This window comes from Symsagittifera roscoffensis, chromosome 4 (assembly GCF_963678635.1).
Source record: "Symsagittifera roscoffensis chromosome 4, txSymRosc1.1, whole genome shotgun sequence".
In the NCBI taxonomy this organism is placed as follows: Eukaryota; Metazoa; Xenacoelomorpha; order Acoela; family Convolutidae; genus Symsagittifera; species Symsagittifera roscoffensis.
The window spans coordinates 2,909,850-2,925,270 of NC_087065.1; the positions used below are offsets into that span (position 1 = coordinate 2,909,850).

At 33.7% G+C, this 15,421-nt stretch overlaps 2 protein-coding genes across 2 annotated transcripts in view; one reads left to right on the forward strand and one right to left on the reverse strand.

The window, feature by feature from the left end:
- The window catches only part of LOC134843608 (TBC1 domain family member 30-like), a 551,730-nt gene that overhangs the window by 306,771 nt on the left and 229,538 nt on the right, over positions 1-15,421 (reverse strand). The gene's annotated exons all lie outside the window — the stretch shown is intronic.
- Positions 7-15,421, forward strand: part of LOC134843880 (uncharacterized) — a 28,664-nt gene continuing 13,249 nt past the window's right edge. Inside the window, exon 1 of the mRNA XM_063860202.1 lies at positions 7-1,942. Coding sequence (XP_063716272.1) covers positions 1,703-1,942 — 240 coding nt within the window. The 5' untranslated portion in view covers positions 7-1,702. The remainder of the gene's footprint in view (positions 1,943-15,421) is intronic.

Below are 15,421 nucleotides of genomic sequence, written 5' to 3' on the forward strand. Positions count from 1 at the left end.
AATTGGGAACAAAGTAGCCTCAGTAATAACTTCCATCCGGTTCGCTTCGCCCAGGCATTTCATACCCCTCAGGGAAACTGGAAGAAATTTTCTGCAGAGGGTTTGGACTCTTTCTGGTTTCCAAGGGCGCATAACTGCGCAATCCTAAGAAAGTATACCTGATAGCAATGAAAACTTGAAACTGTTTTGGAATTCCTAGCATAGCATGTTCAAGTAAAACTGTGTTTTGAAAGCTGATTTCGTCATAACAAGTTTCTAAATCCTTGAAATGTCGTGAAATAACTTACGAGATTATTTGCACCGTCTGCGATTTGACACTATCTAATCAGTAACTTTCGGTGGTGTTTTTGCTACCAATTTTTCTCTCTTTCTTTTTTTTTCGTCGAAAAAGTACGTTCAATTATCACGACTTGTACAACTATTTCCAAAAACGTATCGCAAGTTTTTAAGGCGGTTTAAACTGTGAACAAGTTCATTATAAATAAGTTATGAGAGCCAGGACTGATAGTTTCCCAAGTTATATAGATTGTTAAGTCTTTCGTAACGCCTGAAGTTCCATAAAGTCTTGGGAACATTTAGAGTTTCTACAAAGAACATTTATAAAAGTTAGAAAGCAAAAGATAACTAACCCTAACTCTAATCCCTCATATATTTTTATATGGTCTTTCGATAAGCCAGATTTCTCGAAAGAGTTTCCCAAATTCTGAATTTTGAAAGTTGAAGAATAGTTTGTTGAAGTTCAATTACGAAGACTGAACTAGTTTACTTTTTGGATCTAGCTTTTAATTAACTTTTATATTTATTCATTTTTTGTAAAAATCTCTGCTTAATTTTTTCAACTATGTAGCTGATTTAAAAATTTTCCTCCATTTATGCGATGAACGTAAATTAAACTTCCAGTCATCTTTTGGCTATTAAATTTTTGAAACGCTCATTTGGATGTTTATTGAAGAAGCTACTTAAGATGTTTATTTTTTTTGTTTACTAAATTATTTGCCCCTCACAATTCCCTAGGGATGACCTAGACTACTTTTCATGCTCAGGATCTTTTCCGCTTTGAATAAGTAAAAGGAATTAATTAGTCTATTTTGTTCGGATTATCTTCTGGCCAGGTTATCATCAGTGCTTTTTGCACACGTCTTAGCAATCTGTTATCAAAAAAATCTAATTCAATTTCACTTTAATTTCAATTCCTCCTCTGAGTTCAACAGTCCCGTTTTAATTCACTCGAGTCGATGAAATTTCTTCTGCCCGGTTTTTTTACCCTGAAATTTAAATTAGAACAATTTTTATGTAGTCGTAGTTGTCTAAAATGTGAACTTGTTTGTTAACAATTTGCTACTTTATCTTTACAATTAATAATTTCAACGATAAGACACTAACAAAATTTCATTATTATTGCGAGGTGTGAACTTTTTTTGTAATCTCCCGATAAAAAACTCCCGTTTGTCTCTGAAAAAATGTTATTTTAAGCTTAAAGTCTTTGAGGCTTTTTTGATACAATGAAAATATTTATTGTTTCCAACTGTCAATTATCGAAATATTTCTATTCAATTGATATGTTTACCTTGCAACCATTTTACCAATTTTTCTTTGGTAAAATTATTTGTATTGTGTGAAAAGAATACGAAGATTAAAACACTTTTGTAAAACATCGGACTTTGAAAACAGACATTAAAAATCGGCGACAGCACTTAACGTGATGCAAAAGAAAACGAGTCTGGCAACTCGGAATTTAGAGGCGGGCAAAAACCGAGTGTACGCTTCGGTTCGGTTTCTGAAGATAGGCGACATTAACACGAAGAACCAGCAGTTCACAGCTATTGTTGATTTGACCTTTACTTGGGGTATGGAGTTACTTTCTGAGAAGGTGACCAATTATGCTTACCTGGACAGGTTTCTAGAACAACACAAGGGCGAAGGCCCGCTGGGGTTCCACTTGGTAAGGATTGAACTTCATACCATTAGTTTTACTCTGTCGTTATAAATACTTTTTTTATAATTCTAATTAGTTTATAACAGTCAATTGCAATACTGTTCTAAAAATATGTTATAAATACAGAACTGTTTTATACAAATCAAACATAGAAAACTCTGGTCAAGTTATGCTCATAACTTCAACTTGATCAGTTTTTGCAGTACTGGGTAGTTTTTAAATCAACACTGATCCAATGAGCTTCATCAACAATGATCCAACGTAATCGAGAGAAAACACATTTTGGAGTTTTTCCCGCATCCAAGTTTAGGTGGAAATAATCGATTATAACGGATTATTATGATGATTTTTTGACAATTATAATTGATTATAATTACCAAAATTAGGTTTTTAAAGGATTTATAATTGATTATAATTGTGATATTTTCCGAGAGATTATAATCTCTAATAATCGATTATAATTGATTATAGTTCTTACAAAAAAACTTTAGAATCAATTATAATCAATTATAATCTCTTATTTTGCCAAAATTTTGTCAATTCAAAACTATAATCGAATGATATCTTATATGGGTTATTCTTTTTATTTCAATAAGAAAATCTCTAAAAGAGAGCTCTCTTGAACACTTTGGTTCATCTGAAAACAAAGTTTTACCTCGAAGCAAAAGTTTCATAGAGATCCTTTCATATTAGTGGAAAGATTCCCGCTGTAGATGAAAATTAAATCTTCCGAATCAATCATGAAACTTTATTAATTTGCTGATGTTTTGGTGATTAAAAAGCTTAATAATACATGCATCACAAAACAACTCTAATGGGGAAGAAACGAAAAAAAAAATTATAAACTTGAATTGATTGTAAAATTTAAAAAAATTCTCATTTTTCATAGGAACCAACGTCTACAAAAAGCATAAAATATAAGCAATTTAGATGCAATTTTGAAAACAAAATGCACAAAGAAAAGGGATTATTATCAATTATAATCGATCATAATGGATTTTTGTGCAAAACTAATGAGTTAGAAATTTGAATAAAATTAATTGATTATAATCAATTATAATTGAATATAATTGTATCGAAAAATGGACGACTAAATAATTGATTATAATCGATTGTAATGGAATATAATTAATTATAATTTGATCTTAAAGAGAGAGATTATAAACAATCATTAATTGATTAAAATCGATTGCTTCTCAATTTTAGTAAGACTGGTACTAAAATCGTAATAAAATCGAATATTAACGCTTGAAACTGGATGCGGGTTGCTTTCCATTTTCAGATTTACATTTTGATAGAATTATATACTTGTAAGGAAGGGATATACTCTTTACAGAATACGCCAAACAAGTGAGGTTACAAGGGTGATTTGGACGCGATAAGTATTGAATTCAAATCGGGAGTAATGTTTCGAAAGACTTGTGATGATGGTTTGTTCTTCAGAACACTTTTCAAAAATGTTTTTCTCGTGGGGGCTCGATCCCTCAATCTTCGGGATACCAGTAAGTTTGCGCTCACAACAAGACTAACCTAATTTTATCATCACTGTAAAACATGTCTAACTAAACTGCTTGCTATATAATTTACGCGTTTACGCGTGGCGAACTATATCGCACTACAAAATTGTTCCAAATTGAGTTGAGGCAAGCTAATTGGTTTTATTAACTCCCTTAAAAACTCAAACTTTAATGCATAAACATTGATATTATCAGCCTAAAATTAATAGTTTGTCAATATTTCATTAACCAAAAATTGTTTGAGGCCAATTAAAGGGCAGTGGGAACATTCAGGGTTTTGCCTTTGATACGAGCAGTCTGGTTAACATGTTTTAAGCAGAAAAGATTTAAAAGTTTGGCAAGTTTTGTGTTTGAAAAACTAAATAGAAAATAACTTTAAAAATTTCTCTCTGTTTTTTTCAATACTTTACATTGATCAAAAATGATTTAGTCCGTAAACAGCACTCATTGAGCACTGAATGACTGCTGGAGCAACAGTGGGTTTTTTTCTGATTTTAACTCTGATCAGAGATATGGTTCTACTTGCACAATCATGTTTTCTGAGTCAGTTCTGATTTTTGTGTGGCAAATTAAACCTGAGTTTTATACCCCCAAAAAGTTATGTGTCATACCAAATCAATTTTGTCTAAATTAAAACTGTGTTTAAAGGTGTTTGTGGGTTAAAAGTTTTCGAAAACCTGCAGATTTTGATTTTATTTTTCAGCTCGACTAAATTAGTTTTTCGAGTTCTCTGAGTTAGGACTGGAGTGTATAACTCATAGAGTAATTTCGGATAGGGTACACCGTCTGCTCGTCACGCTATCTCATTTTCGGCCGGATAGATTCGTGCAACTTCTTAGTCTAATACCGATCCTAATCTTACTCTTATACTATCTAGTCTCAGGTTGTTTAACTAGTCTCTGCTAGGCTCAATAGATCTAGGGTATACTGGTTTATTGCGGCTGCTGAAGTGCTCGGGAGAGTCCAACTAATTTCTAAGTTAAATTCAAATCTCTCTGGTGCTGAAATTACAAGTAACTTCAGCACTTACAAATAAGTGGGTTGTTAGTTAGATGGATCATGATTGGTTAATATTAAATACTTTACATTGGTAAAATATCTAATTTATCCAATCATAAAATGTAGTTTAGATCAGGTTCCACCCATCCGGGTTTTACAGAGTTTTTTAGAATAGTTCTTCTGCAATTTGAAGGATGGATGATGGACGTTGGTTTTTGGCGAACATCATTTTCTTCCGTTTCCTCTTTGTTAAAGAAGTTCCAGGAAGCTGGAGTTAGAGACATAAGACGTTGTGTCTTCTAGTGACAACGACTAAGTCTTTGCAACAAACTCAAATCTGATTTCAGAATGGTTGGCTATGTCAGGTTTTTCTGTTCTGCGTGGAGAACTTCTTTTGTGTCTGATCTAGTTTGGGAATGGCGTGGAGATTGTGCGTGGAGGGGATGCCTGGTTACTCGGATCTGTACGTATACTTGAACATCGAGGTGGTCATTGGTCTAGTTCAATGAAGTCCTTTTCTGCGAAGTCAAGTCGTACTCTAAATCCTTTGAGTTGTGATTGTGAGTGGCATATCGATTGTGGTTGGTCATTCTCTCTCGAGTGTAGTGGGGTCGTTTTGTCTTTAGATGTTCGTCCTTGGTGTTGTATTCTGATCTATGTATTGCATAATGTAATTTACATTTTATAAAACATTTATTAGTTTAATATTTTTTAATTATGATTTTAGTTAGTTGTTTTCACAAAAGCTTTTTGTTTTAGTTCGGTTATTTTGAAGAGTTACTCACCCTTGAGTAGCTCTTATTAAAAATAGAGGTGTGGTCACAAAGCGTGGATGTAGCGCGGTGGGTTAGGCCGGCTATAGAGCATGCTCAGGACGTCCTTCCTGGTGGGTTAGGCCAGGAGTGGGAGTATGATTTCATGCGGTTTTTATGAGGGGTCCTGTTATGTGACAACGTTTTATGTTGGGTTTGTTGTGGTTTTTCTTATGTCTTGTTGGTTATGTCCTTTTTCCAAAAAGCAAATTGTTCGTGGTATGGGTTTGTCTTTCGACTTTTTTGTGTTTTATTATTTCTTTTTTAGACTTTATAATAGTCTTCAAAAGAATAAATTATCCAGTTTTAAACTGGGTTAATCCGGTTTGGGTACCGTTGGTTTCCTTTTCTTAGTCATGCTGTTATTCTATGATTTGTGGTATTTAGTAAGCTGCGTTGGTTAGTTTTGTTTAGTATATGATTCCTTTCCAACCGGGTTAAAGGAAGGTTTGAAACATGTTATTATATGTTAGAGTTGTTGAGTGTGAAAACTTGAAACTGAAATTCATTATTTTAAACAATTCTTCGTGGGCGAGCTGTGCGAGTGTGGATAGAATTTCTGTGCGAATGAATGAGAATATCAAAAGGTTAGTACTGCATTTGCATTTTATTAATTTACTGCATAGAATTTGGAAATTTACTGCTAGTTATGGGGGAATTTTAAGTTACAAATTTTCATCATAATTAGATTTACTGCTTGTGGGGAAAATTTTAGAAATGAATTTACTGCATTGGTATTAAATTTATAAATTTATAAGTGTAAGAGATTAATAGAATTTTTGAAATCTGTTTGATGAAATTTGCGATTTTTATTTGTCTTTTGTGGTTTTTGTAGGTGATTGTCGGATGAAGGCTAAAAACCTAAAGAAAACATGGATAAAGTATGGTGAGTTTTTTAATATTTTAATTAGTTAGTAATATTTATTTAATTCATACTTACCTGTTAGTCGTCGGGGAAAAAACCGTGGGGGAAGATGTCGTGGATGAGATCGGAAGTTGTTAGTAGTTTAGCTAAGATGCGGATGATATTTTTAGTCTGAAGCAGTGGCCAAAGCAATTGAAGTGCCTTGATAGTGGTTAGTTCTTCAGTGCCAACTGCAAACTCATAAGGTGTGTTTTGGATTAGATTATATAATTTGTGATTGAATTTAGTGTTGTGGATGAATTCTAAAATTGGGATTTCTATAGGTTGTACAAACTCGTGCGGGATAAGGAAGGGTCGGGATTCTTCGGCGTTGAAGGTCTTGGTGATGGGACAGAAGATGTACATTTGGGTTATGGGATCATAATTGCGAAGAATACCATGAAGGTTAGTATCTTTAATGCAATATGTGAAATTTAGGAAAAATGGTGAAGTGTATTTGGAATTAATGAATTGAAAACGATGGTGTGGTTGTCTAGAGGGTGTGTGTAGGTCAAAGTGATTTTGGATGAAGCGATAATAACTATATGTGTGGGTTTGTTTAGTGCGCAACATAATATCGTGTGAGCAGTGTAAATCTCTTTCGTGTGGTGCAAGGAAATGAAAGGTTAGTGAAAATATTTGGAAGCGTTCTTTAAAACTTTCGTATGCTTGTGTGTCTGTTAGTGCTTCTGAAATAATGTGATCAAACTTTCGGTCGAAGATGTTTAGTGTAAATATATATGGTGTCTTGATGAAAAATTTCTCGGTAATTTGTGGATTAGCGAAGCGATCGTCGTCTAAGAATTGATCTTGGTTAGCTCTGATGATGTTGTGATCATAGTATTCGAGTGTATATTCGTTAGCTCTAGGTGCAGTGTGTGTTTTTAGTGATTTTTTATATCCAACGTAAGTAAATTGTCTAGCGGTTAGTGGTGTAGTAAGTCGATATAGCATGTCCGTATTTCGCTCTATATCGATGTGAGTGTTAGATAAAGGTAAGCAAAGAGGGTTAGTAAAATGATAATATGAGGTCCAAGAGAGAGTGGGCATTAAAACGTATTCATCTACAAAGTTGCGTGTTTCGTTAGTGTCGTGGGGGGTGTTTAAGGTGTATTGTGGGAATGAGGGTAAGGTGATGGCTAAAAATTCTTTTGTGTTAATATGCTTGGGGTGGTTGATGTATTCACGGGCTGTTCCTGGTTTTGCTGGGAAAGGATGGTTGGGGAACTTTCTTTTAAAAGTGCGGTAAGCTCTATTAGTGTTGAGTGAAGATTCAGTTGATGCGGATGATGGTGCTAATGATTCAGTATAATTTGAAGAGGGTGTAGGGGTAGGGGGGTTGGATGAATTTATTGTGGAGGAGATTTGGTTTATTACTGGGGTATGGAGGTGGTAGGGTTGTTGTTGAAGGGTAATAAAATTATCTAGCTCTGGGGAGATTCGGGGGGTGTCTGGAGAATGAGATGATTGGTCAGAATGAAGTGAGGAGTAGGTTGGGGTAACTTGGGAAGCATAAGAGGGTGTGGAAGTGATTGGGTCAGGGTTATTGGATAATATGGGTTGAAAAGGGGGTTGAGAAAAATTAGAAGAGTTATGAAAATTATTGGATGGGGATGGTTCTGAGTCGGCAAATTCATCGGGGGTTTCAATATTCGGGTTATTGAGTTGTGAGATGGAATATAAAACTGAGATGTGTGAATTAGTGTCGGAATTCATGCCTGATGTTACATTACTAGATGGAAAATCGGGTGGCGGAAAAGCAAAAAGTGGTATTATTGGGATTGGAGAGGTAAGATTGGTTGGGTGGGAATTTGATCGGTGTAGTGATCCAAGTTGGCGGCTCATCGTGGGCTAAAAAAATGATTATTTTGAGACTGAAAAGCGGTGGTATGGGGTTGTTCAATAATTTGTTCATAAGTATTATGATCTTGTGACTGGTGTGTCATTATATGTTGGATGGGACTTTGTGATGTGGTGAGTCGAAAATTTGGATTATGTGTGATGGCTAAATTTCGAAAATTTCGTGGGACTAGGGATAGTAGATGGTTATTTGGTAGGGGTGGTAATTGTGGTGCCGTTGGCGTTATGTCTACATTGTTATGTTCTTCGTCGTATGTATTTTGTCGTGTTGCTATTTTTGTGTTATATTCTTTTATTTGTGCGTCTAAAAGAATTTTGTTTATAGATGTAGAAAAGATTCCAAAAAATCCTGCAAAGAGTATGCGTGCTACGCTTGCTTGTCTGTTTACTTGTGTGTGTATAGCACATGTGTTGTAGATTCCTTTTAAAAGTGAGAAAAGAAATCCAATAAAGTTAAACATTGCGTATAAAATAGTCAATTTTTCTAAGATGTAGTAGGGCCATCCTAGAAAATCGAGGATCTCATTTTTGAGTGTAACAAAGCTAAAAATGTTAATTGGTGATATATCTTGGGGACGGTATTTTTCACCGTTTAGATATATATAATCTTTAATGTCTTTAAAATATCCGCTATAGTCTTGCGTGTAGATATCGGCAAATCCTGCGGTTTCTGCAAGTTTGCGTAAATTTTGATCTTTTGATTGTCTTTGTATAGTGTCCATTTGTGTTAATAATTCTTGGAATTGTTGTGTTCTAATGTGATGTTGAATATCTGATTTTGAATAGATTCCTATTGATTGTAAGTCTATATTTGGGTTTCGAGCAATAGCGCGAATGCTTTCTGGTGAAAATTTTTTGAGTGATTGCAATAATGTGGGATATGGAGTGAGAAGATAATATTTATTTTCATCAGGGTTTAGTTGTACTACATTGTGGCTGTTTTCTGATCCACATGGGACTGCGGTATCCCAGAAATAGGTTCTTCGTGAAAGTGTATCCACGAAATGTACTTTATTCTTATAAAAGATAGGGATTCTTTTATAACATCGTTTATCTTCAAAAACGTATAGTGGTGATACTTTTTTAGTACAAGTATAAAACCATAAGATGTTTCCTTCGTAGTCTAAAAAATTTGATCTATTTCCAGATAATAAGTATCCTGCATAGGGTATTTTTAATACTGCTAGTGCAAGTGATTGTAATATTTGTGTTCGTTCTAATTCGCATAGTTGGTGTAGTGTTTCTAATTCGGAGAGTGACATTTCTTGAAAAATTCGGCTAATTGTATAATCTAGTTTCATATCTAAATGAATATCATAGTGGATATTACCGAAATATGTAGTATTCATTAGTGATAATTCTTGTAAGCGTGTGCTTCTGGTGTCATGGGGTTTTAGATGTCCACCAGGTTGTCCGTTGCTTTTTTCAAAATTAACTGGTATATAGGATGTTCCTTCGTTTGGAGGATGACCTGTGGCATATGGGTCAAGTTTTATTTTTCCAGTGGTCATGTCGAATCCTTTTTCGTATTCAACTAATATTTCAGAGTATTGTGTTCTGTGAAGTGGATTCCTGTATTTACATGCAAGTTCTGTTTCTTGATATATTTGAAAACGTGTCAATTTATTTTCTATATTGTGTATGTTTCTAAAATTAGTACTTTGTTTTCGTGATGGATGTACTTGTTCATATGGAATTGATTGTATAAAGTATTTTTCGTGAAATTTTATCATACGAGCGTGTATTCTTGCTACTTGAAATGTTGTACATGTATCTTCGGGGAACCAAACAATTGTTGCTTGTGTTCTCGTTGTAGGGTCGCAATAACCTTGATCATTTTTACAAGGTAATCGGATTCCTTGATAGATCATTGTATTATCTGATAAATCTCGTGTTAGTTGTATTTTTTCGAGTTGTATTTTCCAATCGAAAAACATTATTTCTTGGTATCCTTTATTTTTTGTGTCTGCTTTGCAGTTTGATGGGTTATTTATACCAATGTGTGGTATCCAATGTTTATCGTGTAGGTCATAGGTTAATCGTCCGTGTGCGCCGTTATACGGGTATTTGTCGTCTAGTTTTATATGTCCTTGGTGTCTTTCAAGTTGTGATTGATGTACAGAGTCTGAAAAAACTTGAAAGTTAACTAACTTTCTTTCGGAGTTTTTATTTTGTGTGATGTTTAGTCTAAGTAATTCATTTTTACAATCGTCGGGATTGAGATGTAAAAGACGTTCTATATTACTCTGATAGAATGATTCATGGTCAAGTCGGTTTTTGTTTCCGTTCGAGACTTGTGAACAATGTACTTTCTTTTCGGAAAATGTTGCTGTGAATTTATAACCTGTAACTGTTGTTGCTCGGGCTTTTGAATAGAGTGTTGCTATTACATTTGTGGTTTCTATAGCTTGTGGTTCTGTTTCACATTGTGATACTTGATTTATTGCATATTTGTGTAGTGTTTTTTGTTCATTTTCTTCACAATCGTAATGTGTTACTAATAAATCTTGTGGTCCTGTACGAGGGGAAGGGTTTATGTTTTGATTTGAGATTACTAGAAAAAGGAGTTGGAGAAAAATTAATAATTTTAGAATATACATGTGTATGATAATCCTGAGTATGGATTATAAAATGTAATGTAGCCAATTGTGTTTTTGGTATATCTGTCGTATTTGTATATTACTTCAGTAGTTATAAACGGTGGTGGTAGTGATTGAGCTGTTATGTTAGGTGGGTTTAATGGGTAGGGATGTTGGGTAATATTGTTTAACTTAACTGTGATTTCAAACTTTAATTGTAAACTGTTTTGTTGGAGTATTTGAATATTGTGATCACGGATATCGTTGTGAATATCTTGGCGATATTGTAATCTATTAAGTGCCCAGTTATGAAGGCGGTTACTTTCTTGATGTTGTCCAAATAATGGTGGATGTGCTGTAAATGTATTCCAATCTAATCTTAAAGGAATATTTATTGATGATTGTTCTCGATATCTGGCGTCGAGATTATTTGGAAAATTTAAGTTAAAAGGTGGTGGTGAAATCTGGCTTATTGATGGTGTTGATGGTAGTGATAATGTTTCTGGTAGTGATGAGGATGTTGTTGTATCCGTAGAAATATCTATTGGATTATTGACTAAATTTAATTCACCTTGTGTAAATGAATGTGTTGTCCAATATGGTAGTCGTGATGCCTGGTTTGGGGGGTTAAAGGGATTTTCACGTATTTGTTCAGATGTTGGTGTTGAACCTAAGTAATCTGATGGTAGACTTGAGGTGCTACGTTGTGAAAGAAGCGTAGGGGTTTCTGGTAATATACCAATGGGGTTTTCTGGAGTGTTTTGTGATGGGGATTGAGGTATATCAAAATGAACTCGGGGAGTTTGAAAATTTCTGTTTCGTCGAGGATGTATAATTTGTCTATTTATTTCGACTGTATTTTGGTTTTGACTAGGATTTCTTATTCTACTTAGTTCTTGTGGTAGTGTTGGGTATAGGTTATATGTTGGTTCGCTTAGAGGTGCTTGTCGTTGAACTGGTTCTAGTGGTTCTGATAAACGAGCATGTCGTTCTTCAAAAGTGTATGGATTGTCTTGAAAAGAAATTCGTGTAGATGTTTGAGGATTTTGAGTAGTTGAAGGTGGTGTTGGGTTATCTTGGGATGATGTCGGTGAAGACTGATTCTGTGACTGTTGGGTAGCAATTTTTGATGGATTTTTGAATTGTTACTTTAGTGGGAAGGTTTATGTTTATTATAATATTCTTCCAAAAAAATAATTAGAAAAATTGTTGCTAGGGCAAATGTGATGATTGCTTTCTTTATACATTTGCATATTGTCAAAATGAGGGATGATAAAAATGTTATGAAAATTACAAACAATAAAAAAATATCAGTTCTACTGAAAATTGTTCGTATCATTTAGACAAGTTATATGAATCGTACCTGTGGATATAATCAAGGGTTTTGGAAAGTTGGAGAAATAGTTCGAATATAGTGTAGAAAATTAAAAAAATGTTACAAAAAATGATTAGGATTATTAGAAAAGATTCAAGTATATCAAAAAGAAATATTATAAAGGTTTCAAGTATTGTAAAAAAATGTTTAAGATTTATGAGTATTTGAGTAACTGATTGAGAGAAGAGCATTTAAGAAATGATCTCTTGGTCGAATATTTTTTGCTGTTTGAGGCGATTTTCAAGTGTGGTCGGATTATTTATTAGTTTTTTGACAAGTGGGTTGAGTTTTGTAAAAAATTGTTGGGGGCAATTTTCATGGTGATCGAGAGGTCGTCTTTTTCTTTATTTTTGTTTGTCAAATGATCCGGGGTATGGTGAGATTTTTATACTTTAGGCTAATTGAAATGTTCATTTTGTTACTTTAGGCTAAGTTAACAAATTTGTTTTGGGGGTATTCGTGGTCTGAGTTGGGGAAATATTGTTGATCTTTGGGTTATTAGATAAGGGAGGGGTACGGTATTATGGTGATATTTATTTTAGTTGTCAAGTTGGAGTGGTTTGCTTATTTTTGACCTGGAGGTCGTAAAGTTATAGTTATAGATGTGCCTGGAGTTCTATATGATTCGTCTAATTGGTCTTAGTTTGAGTTAGAGAAAGTGACGGATTGGATGAATCCTATTGGTCTATTTTGAACTAGAATTATTGCGTACTTGTCAGCATGTTATTTTGAAAAATGTAAATGGAAAATGTTTCGGAGGTTTCAAGATTGTGAAGTATAATGTTAAAATTACTTTTGAAATTCCACTTTCTTTAAAATTTTAGATTGGGGGATGAATATTTTATAGTTTTTACGTGGTTGATTTCGGAGTCTTGTTGTTTTTCTATTTTCTGATTTGTCGATTTGTTCTTGGGGTATTATTTGTTCGGTCATTTTTTTATTTTTTCTTTGTTTTGGGGATTCTTTATGGTTTTGTGTATTGTTTTTGGTGGCGGTTGGTTTTGTGTTTTGATTTTCGGTGGGGTTATCATTTTGTTCTGTGTTTTTCAGATGTGGTTCATTTTGAATGATTTTTAATCCTGTGAAAGAATATAATTGAGTTAATTCGCGGAGTGCGTATTCTTTTGGGTAATAAGGTAATAGGTTGTTTCGATGTTGAACGATTTCTTTTTTGTTTGAGTCGGTAATTTTATATGTGACATCAGTGGGTTTTGCAATTATTTGGTATGGTCCTTTTCGAAGGGGTTGTAGTTTTTTAGAAATTCCTTTTTGAGTATTAAAATTAGGTATTAAAACAAATGTTCCAATTTTTAATTCGGAGGCTGGTGTAAAGCGTGAATTGATTTGTTCATTAATGTTTTGTCTTTGTAATAACTTTTTTGTTATTTTTTGATAAATTTCATTGTGTTTTTTATCTCTATTTAGAATCCATTCGGTGTGTGTACCGGAGGCTAGTTTAAGAATTTGTGGGTGATGAAAATGATCTTCATCGTGTGTATGTAAAGGTAGGTTATAACAAATTGAGTCTTTATTTGGTTGACAATAACCTTGTGCGTTTTTATGAGAATTTGCTGTAAACATTATTGGTTTGCGTGGCTTTTGGTTAAAAACCATTTCGTATGGTGACATTCCTAAAGTTGTCGTAATTTGTGAATTATATGCTAAGGGAAATAATTTTACATCTGCTGACCATTCGGTATATTTTGTATCATTTCCGTTGATGATACATCTGAGATATTCTTGTAATGAACGGTTCATACCTTCGACTAAGCCGTTTGTCCAAGGTGCATGAGATGTACGTGGTTTGTGTTTAATGTTGTATAAATGACATAGTGTGATAATTTCATTATTTATGAATTCTGTACCGTTGTCTGTAACTAAAATTTCTGGTAGTCCGAATTTTGCTATCCAGTGTTCATTGAGTGTTGTGTAAGCGTAATAAGCGTTACAATGTGGTACTGGGTTAATTGCTACATAATGTGTAAATGCGTCAACAATTACCATAATGTAGGAGTTTCCTTCGGATGAGGGTGAAATTGGTCCTTTGGTATCAAATGAGATACGATGATTAAAGTACAAACTTTGTCCTTTAAAATCTTGTTTTTGTGCTATTTGTTTTTGATTTGGGTAAGGTTTATTTAGTTGACATACTATACAATCATTGCATAGTATTTTTATCCAAATTGGTGCATTTGGGAAGTAAAAATTTTGTATAAAATTTGAATATGTTTTTTCTGATCCAGAGTGTCCTTTAATATTTTGTGTATGTGAAATATTAAAAGCTATAAGAATCATACTTAAAGGGAGCCAGGGAACTGTAGATTCATTCAGGTTATACTCTAAAAGGTCTGTATTTTCGTTAATTGTTGTGTTGTTAAATTTGCGAAAGTATCGGAGGAGTGTTTTGTTTCCTAGAATGGTTGAATCTGCCTTGACAGGTTTAGTTTTATATTTGTGCCATGATTTTTGTTGTCTAATTATCGGGTCAAGATTTTGATATTGTTTCAGTGTTGAAATTGTAATCGTTTCTGTTGGAGGGAGAAAAATGTTTTCAATTTCGAATTTAGATAAGGGTATTGTATCAAGTGGGTCGTGAAGGTCAAAAACTTGATTTATTGTGTATTTTGAATCATTTGTTTGTGGTCCTGATAAATTTATTTTATCAGTTAAATCTTCTTTTTCAATTAGTGGAAAATGGTCTTTCTTAGGCGGGTGTTGTTTTGTTCGTTTTTGTTGGGTGTTATTTTTTATCCATTGAGAATATGGGATTGGTTTGAAAGTTGATGTTCCAAGTAGATCAACTTCATAATGATTATTTTGACAATCTAAATAAAGTGGGAAATGTTGTAAACTATTTATTTGTGATTGTTCAATATCAGTTTTTACTGCATATTTGCATTCCAATCGGGGTGATGTTTCGTTTTCTGCAAGGTAGAATTTTATGTTTTTGGGTATTTCAACTGTTGTTTTTCGTGTAAGTAATTCAGGTGGTGTATTTCGACTTAAGGTGTCTGGTAATGCAAGATTTTTTCCTGCAGTCCAAACTATATGTAAGTTTGGAAATTTCATTAGAATTAGTTGAAATCTGTAAACTTGGTGGTTTGGGTTAGATTTTTGTGTAAAGAGAAAGATGATTGGTTTATGGTCTGTGAATAAAACTGTGGGGTGTTTTGATCCAAGTATCAGAAATTCATATTCTGTCAGTGTATATATTATGGCTGTACATTCTCTCATTAGAGTTGAGAGTCGTAGCTCTGCTTGAGTGAATAATCGAGAATTTGCTGATATGAGGTTCATTTTATTTGTACCATTATGTGATTGTAATAGTGCTGCACCGATGCCAAAGTTCGAAGCATCGCACATTGCATAAAATGGTTGATTTGAATCTGGAATTGTGTTTGAAATTTGTTCAGTTAAAAGTTTCTTTATTTCTTCAAAT